Here is an 8,599-nt window from a genome sequence, read left to right as displayed (position 1 = left end):
ATCTTTGATGCTTTTTGGTCCAAAAGTGCCTATAGTCCATATCTTCTTAGGAATTTGGGAATGCATTGCCTCCCATTAAAAGTAACAGTTTGAAATATTTTGTGGAAAACCATCTATTAATGGCTACTTCCTATAAACATGTTTCTTAATTATGCAGTTTCTAATTTAAAATTTTGGCAAGCTAAGTTAAAACAAAAAACACAAAAAAGGAACCTCTGCAACACTGGGCACACTCCATCTGCTAAGGGAGAACATGTGGTAGGATCCAAAGCTTCAGAACAGCTACTTTATATGCTTTAATATGTCAACTAGAGAAATTTGTTTATATATAATATAAAGGACAATATCATTATGTTTTTTTAAATAATTATTTGTGAATTTTACCTTTAGGAAAAAAAAAACGGTGCATTTTCACTAATGATCAGCTGATACTGATCGGAGCATCCTAAATGAAACGAAGGGTTTACTGTTAAAATTTTAGTTCTGTGCCATGGACGAGCTACAGGCTGGAGGAGTTACGATAACCACGCTGTCAATAATAATAATGATGATGATGACACTGAGCAAGTTCAATAATACTTTTTCTACTGTTTACACCTGTTGGACTGGCCACACTGTGTATGTATGTGTGCGTGTCTGTGTGTGTGTATGTTACACGTTAAACACAAGGCCAGTTAAGCCCCTCCCACCTCAAGCCCCACCCAATCTACCCCCTGACCAATAGGCAGCCAGGATGATGGACGGCAGTTCTGAAAAATTCAGCTGATTGGCTGGAACCAATCAGAAACATAAACATTTCCTTCCCTGCCTGTCTGTGATTGGTTCTTTTTTTACACACAAAGACAACCAATCAGCTTCCAGGAAGAAGCCACGCATGCCCCTCCCCCGACTTCCCCTCCCCAGCCCCAGTGACAGTGATCTCTTATGCTAATCAATTGGTGTGTTTTTTTTGATTGACTGTTGTCAATTCTGTTTGTTTGTTTGTTTCCATGGTGACTGAACCAGAAAATATGTAAAATAGATTAAAAAAAAAAAAAGAGTTCAGTCCCCATCGCTGTTCACATCAAAAACCATCAAACCCTGAAAACACCATCTCATAATCACAAAAACTATGTTACAAAAGAAAAAAAAATCCTGTTAAAACAGGAAACCTGTGACAGTAAACACTGTGTGTGTGTGTGTGTGTGTGTGTGTGTGTGTGTGTGTGTCTGAGAGAGAGTGAGTGAGTGTTTATTTTCGAGTGATGTCAACATCTTCCTGCTCTCACCTTAGTCTTAACTCACTATTTAAAGTGGCCAATCAGAACCCTCCCTCAGCATCCCTGAGCCAAACACTCCAATAGTTGCTGCTGTGCTTTGGATTAGCATTGTGATTGGCTGTTTCTATGTGGATAGTTGTAATTGGCTGTTCTGGTCTACCCAAAAATTTCTAAAAGCTCAGATGGGTTTTTTTTTTTTTTGGGTTTTTTTTGCAAGAAAATGCCTAGTATGTAGTTAGCATTACGCTAGCAGACGCAGAGCATACCCATAATTATAAACACAGTACAAACTACTATCCCAACTATGTTTACTAGCTAATAAACATAGCAAGAGACTTGTAAGCACATGGGTAAAAGCAGCTAACCAAAGCTTAAATTTAACCAACATTTTTTTTATGTTAGCACACAGCTATCCCAGTACTAGCACAGTCTGTGTATTGTTAGCACAAACCTTGCACTTCACTAAGGTACGGTTAGCTGTAGAGCTAATTAATGTCTTTTAGCATCTTGACTAGAAAAAGGCTGAAACACTGGTATTACACTGACACTTGAGCAAGCTAACTTGATCTAAGGACATAGCTATCATATGGCTAGCAGACACTAAACAAAGGGCTAGCGTAATCATAACAGACATAACACAAGGACCATAGGCTGGCTGTGTTTGATATCCATTTATTATTATGTTTATTAGCTAATCACAAAGAAAGAACTTGGTTGGCATATATTTAAACAGCTAGCCAAAGCTAACATTTATTGTAACATCCTATTGTATGTCAGGACACAGTTAAGCAAAACTTGTGCCCATTTTTAAAATTGGGCTAATGTGTTAAATAAAGACTTTTTTTCTTATTTGCATTAGGCAAACATAACAGATAACAGAAATACATTTTAGCATGTGACCAACAGATGTTGAACACGGGGTTTACGTAATGCAGCCAATGCTAACATAAGGGTATTTCAGCTCCATTGAAGATCTCTTACAGATTTTTGGCTTATGTTAACGCATAGCTTACATGGGGATAACAGAGCTATTTAGCTTATGGTTAGTACTAAGTCACGGTTTCTAATTTTAGCAAAAGCAATATACCACACATCAAATTCAACTGACAAGTGAGCAGCCTAACTTGGTCTGAGGACATTACTAACACATGATTAGTATGTATCTAGCAGACATTGAGCATAGGACTAGTCTAACCATAACGCATGACTATACACATAGAACAAGAAAATTAGGCTTTCTATGTGTAACACCCATTTCTTGCTATATTTATTAGTTAATAAGCGTATAAGTAATTTAATTAGCATATGAATAAAGAGCTATCCAAACCTAAACTTTTTATGTTAGCACACGGCTAGTGCCAGCACAGCCCTTACAGACCTTTAACACAGGGCTTACATTTGCAAAACAAAGTTTTTCTCTTGTTAGCAAAAAGCTAACATGGGAAATAATAGAATTACAGTTTAGCATGTGGTAGTTGATGCAGAGCATTAGAGCTAACTATAACATGTGGCTAGTTGCACATAGTACATGGGTGGTAAGTTAGCTGTACAATTTTTCAACACTTATTTACTGGTGTGGTTACAACTTAACATAGCAAGGGCTTGGTTGGTTTGTAGGTAGGTAAACACAACGGGTAACCAAGGAGCTAAAAATGTCTGCTAACAAGAGAGTATGTCAGTTTTATGTCAGCTTCTACTGATTTGTGGTTTATGTTAGCACATAACTAACATGAACTATAATTTAGCTTGCAGCTAGCATTTAGCCGAGGTAGTAGTTACAGGTTGATTAAAGGGAACTAACAAGGTCTAAGGAAATGGTTTACATTGCTAATATAGAGCTAATGCCTTGAATTGAGGGCTAACACATAGATGTTAGTGTTTTAAGGTTCAGCCAAGAGAACTGCTCCACCAATGGGAACAAGCCACACGGCTGAGGGGTGTGGCTTCACAAAGGTTTGATGAGTGAGACCTAAAGCCATACACACTGTGTTTGTGCGCATGTATTAACATTACCATGTGTGTGGGTGTGTATTTGTTAGAGCCTGTATGTGTGTGTGTGTGTGTGTGTATGTGTGTATAACATTGCAGGGATTTGCACTCTAGTGATTCACCTCAGCAAGACATCCACCTACCTACACACACACACACACACACACACACACACACGTGCATTGCACTGCCATTTGAAATAGTGGGTCAGATTAGTTTCCATGTAGCTTCACCAACCAACCAAACTGTATTTTTCTTTAAAGGAACAGGGATGTTGTAAAGTATTTTTGTACAAATTTAATACTTTGGTAGCATGACGTTCCTGTTGTTTGTCCTGTCGGGCTCCACTGCTCTCCTCCACCCGCCTTTGTATGGACGATTACTGAGCAACAATAAAGATGAAGACCTGCTGGGAGAACTGGACTCTGTGTGTTGTCTGACATCAACACACACAAGTTTATTTATGATTTTTTTTCCTAATACATATTTAATTTTACGTCTTTGACAGAAAGAAAAGCAAAGCAGACCTGCCTGTCTTTCCTGTGCTGAAAGTTTCTCAACACCATTTTACCACTCAGCCTGGACATCTTCACCTTCATGGTTACCACTATTTTAAGTTTTCAAAATGACATTAAAGTGTACGTAATAGTTGTGCATTTAGAGAGCATTAACTAGATTTCCTTAATTATCCAAAAGATCCCAAAACTGTTTTATTCCATGTTAAGCTAATTTCAAATGCCCATTATTGTGTTTGGTAGTTAAATCTACGCTAATGGCTTATATTTGTTAGAATCGTCATAATTTTTTAACCATCTTTTCCTGTGAGGACCACATAACTGTAAAAATATGTTTGTATTTTTCTAGTTACAGGAAATGACATCACTTCCGGTGGGCATTTTGTTTGCGGATCACATCATTTATATTTCAGAAATGAGTCATAAATATTTTTACTATTCAAAGAAGCATCTGAGGGCTCTGAAAATATATTGAAATAAACAGAAAGTGGTTATTAACTATGATGGAGCATAGGAAGGAAAGAAATATTTAAAATAATTAAAGATAAAAATTAAGGGATAGGGTGGAAAAACGACAAAATAAATATTTAATGTTTTAGAGTCATTAAAAAAATAGTCAAAAAAATAGTTTGTATCATGTAAGTTTACCAATTTGTATCATAATTTTGTTTTTCTCTTATAAACTTGACAAATTTACTAGAAAACTTGACGTTTTTTTCTTTTGTATTTCCCATTTTCCCACCTTTTTTGTTTTATTTCTTTAAGTTTCGCAGTTTTTACTGTTTTCTTTTTTGAGAGTTAACACAAACCGGATGTGACGCTTCCGCTCGGCGCTCTGCTCTCGTGCATGCTCAGTGTTTGATTGCTCTAGTCTGCGCTCCAGTGTGTTGTTAGCCGTTTGCTACTGCTGCTGTTCGAGTGCGCACGGTTTTATTTTGTCACCGGACTACCACTATAAGTATTTGTCGACCACCCCGCTGGATAAATAGACACCGAGCCCGGGACTTAGGATGTCCACTGCGCTGGAGAGCTACATTAACCGTATCCTTCCGCCGTTAGCCACTAATGTGCAAACCCTCTGAATGAATGGGAAAATGCTAGTTAGCTTAGCTGCATACTTACTTGTTTTGTTAATTAGCGGCAGTTCAGAGATGTCTGTGAGAAACGGGTTGCTCAGAGCTGAGTTAAAACATGTTCAGACTTCTTAAATGTAGATTTCACATTCACAAGAAGGAAAATCTCGTGATTTTATTGCTGTGTTTATATTATTTGGACCCGCTGATCAGAGAAGTTCTGTAAATGATTTCACAGTTTGATTCATCAGGACTCATCACATCTGGACCACTTTGAAAAATTGTAAAATCTTAAGCTTTTTTTTTCTTTTTTTTTTAAATTTTGGAACCATACAACCTACAGTTTTAAAGCTGGAGCTCATTAACAGACAGAAGCTAAGGTTACAAGCGCCTCTTGTGGCCAGAATGGGTGGGCGGGATAGCTTTCAATTTTGGTGTGATGATAATTGTTTCTATTTGTAGGTTCTGAATAATATTAGAGAGGTTTTGGTCCATAAAGGTGCTGTTTCTTTAACTCGTGCTGATCCAGGTACCGTGGCCATTGTCACCTCGGACGGCAGGATGATTGTGGTGAGTCTGAACACATCCTCATCAGAACTCCACCACTCACAATATTTGGGATTCAGTGAAGTCAGAATTATTTTGGATGTTAACTTTTTGTTATTGTAAGTTGTGTTCATGTCAGTTTGTTTGTTTTTCAGGGCACTCTGAAGGGCTTTGATCAGACCATCAACCTGATCCTGGATGAGAGTCACGAGAGAGTGTTCAGCTCCAGTCAGGGGGTCGAGCAGGTGGTGCTGGGACTCTACATTGTCCGAGGTGACAACGTGTAAGTCACGTTTGACCTTTGTTGATGATGAATCAATACTGAAGACAAAAGATTAGTGAGGCCTTAATGTAAATTTTAATCTACAGAATCAGATTAACATGATTTACCAATTTTATTATTTTATAAAGATATAATTTATTATTGCAAAACAGGATAATTAATAATTAAGAGTTAAGAAAAAAAAGTAAAAGTTTTTTTCTGTGATGCTTTAAGGATGAATGCTGTGGTTGCACATTTGATCCGGATACCCCTATCAGAGTTTTGTTTTTGTTTGTTTAAAATTATTTTTATGAAGGAAAACCAAGAGAAAGACTCTTATTCTTAAACTATAAGGAAAATGATGTGTGGGGATCCATACATACATGATAGATGTAGATTTGTTACATGTTGTTTTACTTTAATGAACAAAAAATATTGTTGTTAACAGTTCTGTTATGTAGTTTGTTTATCATTGTTTATTGTTTTCCTTTCTGTTTTTATTTGTTCTTCCTGTTTGTTTTTGTTTGTAATCCTCTCGTTTGTTTTCGTGGTTACATTTTTTTTCTTGTTTTGGTTACAGTGCGGTGATCGGGGAGATCGATGAGGAGACGGACTCCACTCTGGATTTAGGAAACATCAGAGCTGAGCCCCTCAACTCTGTCGTCCACTGACCTTTGACCCCTGATGACAGCGTGACTGTTGTGTGAATAAAGTTTATGGAAGTCTGTTTTAGGAGCGGGTGTGCTAATTATCTGGGACCAGCCGGAGCATCCTGATAACTTGCTCGCCTGCTTCCTGTCTCTGACTCCTGGCTCTTGTTTTCTGTTTGTACTTTTTATAAATAAAGAAGTGAGATGATGAAAATGTTAGAGGAACTTTTTTATGCTCCTAAGTCTTTTTGTCAATGTGAGACTGTTAATAAAGTTTAATTTGTTGTGTTCTGAAAAAGAAAAGCGTTTTTGTTTTGTTTGTTTACTCAACAAAAATGTTTGACAAATTATAATTTTTAGTCAGAGGATATTGATCAGAGGAAAAAGTGAAAACTTTATGAGAAAGAAATTTGATTCTTAAATTCGAGAAGGAGAAAAATCGAATAGCTTCTGAGATAGAGTATGCCACAACCAAGATTCAGTTCTTCAAGAAGCGATTTTTATTTAAACGAAAGATCTGCAGAGCCAGCAATAAAATGACAATTCTAAATGAATCCTTACATCAGTTGCACATCTGAGAGCGAGGAGGAAATAGATGGTGAAAAGATGGCGTGAACACTAAAGGTGTGAGTAACACTGATATCTGTGAAGTGACAGATCGATAAATACTGAAGTTTTACATGAGGGCCATGGTGAGGAAAGCTTAATGGTTAAAAGCAGCTGGATAAAATCACCTGAAGACCAGATAAACTGAGGTAACAAGTTTAAGGATGAGCAGTCGTGAGCACGGAGCCGATCTTTTAATCAGCTCAGCAGGAAGCGGCAGCATCAGAGACGGACGGACGGTGAGGTCATGGGAGCAGTATTCACATTGTTCCTACAGGCAGATTAAACTCTACAACTTAAAAGTATTAATATATGTATCAGTGATTCCTGAGATTAGGGACAAAACAGGTTTTAATTTTCTAAAATATATTTTTTGAAAAAACAAAACAAAAACATATTTACATATTTACTTGTGGGGATAGGTTAATTGGATAACCAAAATTGTCACTAGGTGTGAATGTGCAAATGAATGTGAGTGCGAACGGTTGTTTGTCCCTGTGTGTTAGCCTTGCGACAGAGTGGCGACCTGTCCAGGGTGTACCCCGCCTCTCGCCCTATGACAGCTGGGATAGGCTCCAGCGCCCCCCGCGACCCTGAAAAGGATAAGCGGAAGTGAATGGATGGATGGATGGATATTTACATATAATTGTTACACAAAGTTTTGGCTGTCTCACCATGTTTTGGTACAATCTCCCAGGTGTAATATTTTTTAATAATTTATATTTTTGCTGGAGGAGTGCAAGGTTTTTGTCAACACCATCAGACACAAACAAATGCAAAAATATATATTTTAGGTTGTTTCAGCTATTTTGACTATTAGCAGCATATTGTTCTATTGTTTATGCACATATGTTTTCAAACGAATTATACTATGTTTAAAAGTAAGATTGTTTTGGCTTTTTATTAGTAGCGTTACAGTCATACATATTTTCAGAAAAGAAACAATCCTATTTAGCAGCATGCAAATGACACATTGAGAAAATTACGTATTTTTATTGGAAGATCATGAGGGAGGATAATATACGGTTCTTCAAAAGACAAAAATAAACAAAGAAATCCATATTATGGAGTTGACAAGGTGCTGACGGTGGTGACACACTAATAGAAAACAAAATATTATTTCTTTCAAAATGACCATTAAAGTTTAACAACTTATGTAATATCAGACACATCATAACAATTCTGTTTTTGCACATGTCAAGTTCTACATCTTAATAGTTCACCAGCAAGTAGCTGCCTACTACTCTTTGATACCTAAAGTACTCTGGTTGTGTGTTTGCTTGTTTCCAAAACCTTCCCTTCTCCCTTTTTTCTCTTCCTTTCAGATCACCGATGTTCTTTATTTTTCCCTCTTTCACTCTCTTTCTAGATCTTTCCCTTTCCTTTATGAGAAACTCTTTCTTCAACTCAGGCTGGCTGTTAATTTTTTTCTCCTTATTTGATCATCCCTGTTCCTCCTCTTTCGTTCCTCTGACAGGTTCCCCTTTGCAATTCTAGCCTGAAATGTACCATTTTGTAATTACTATAATTTTTCTGAACCTTATGCATTTATACAGATTAAGGATGAATATTCACAACACAATTATGTATTAAGCAATAGAGATGCTATCCAGTCTTTAAGTCTGATGTCATTAGCTGTTTCCAGGTCCAAACTCCGCTGCAGATCCCAAAGTCAAAGGAACTCTGCGGCATCACTGAGA

The 8,599-nt window shown here is 37.1% G+C and overlaps 1 protein-coding gene across 1 annotated transcript; it reads left to right on the top strand.

The window, feature by feature from the left end:
* The first annotated feature begins 4,521 nt into the window (after positions 1 to 4,521).
* lsm8 (LSM8 homolog, U6 small nuclear RNA associated) lies at positions 4,522 to 6,596 on the top strand. Its single transcript, XM_026146157.2, has 4 exons — positions 4,522 to 4,803; positions 5,365 to 5,405; positions 5,537 to 5,664; positions 6,224 to 6,596. The coding sequence occupies exons 1-4, from the start codon at positions 4,773 to 4,775 to the stop codon at positions 6,312 to 6,314; spliced, it is 291 nt and encodes a 96-aa protein (XP_026001942.1). The 5' UTR covers positions 4,522 to 4,772; the 3' UTR covers positions 6,315 to 6,596.
* Positions 6,597 to 8,599: the final 2,003 nt, after the last annotated feature.

Source organism: Astatotilapia calliptera, chromosome 17, assembly GCF_964374335.1.
Source record: "Astatotilapia calliptera chromosome 17, fAstCal68.1, whole genome shotgun sequence".
Classification (NCBI taxonomy): domain Eukaryota; kingdom Metazoa; phylum Chordata; class Actinopteri; order Cichliformes; family Cichlidae; genus Astatotilapia; species Astatotilapia calliptera.
The sequence above is the reverse complement of the archived record's forward strand: the minus strand, read 5'-3'. Positions and strand labels throughout refer to the sequence as shown.

Excerpts from the sequence above, each read along its gene's own strand:
- lsm8 (XM_026146157.2), top strand. The coding sequence starts at position 4,773 with ATGTCCACTGCGCTGGAGAGCTACATTAACC. Across the intron at positions 4,804-5,364 it reads GCTGGAGAGCTACATTAACC|GTACCGTGGCCATTGTCACC; the intron begins GTATCCTTCCGC and ends GTGCTGATCCAG. Across the intron at positions 5,406-5,536 it reads CGGACGGCAGGATGATTGTG|GGCACTCTGAAGGGCTTTGA; the intron begins GTGAGTCTGAAC and ends TTTGTTTTTCAG.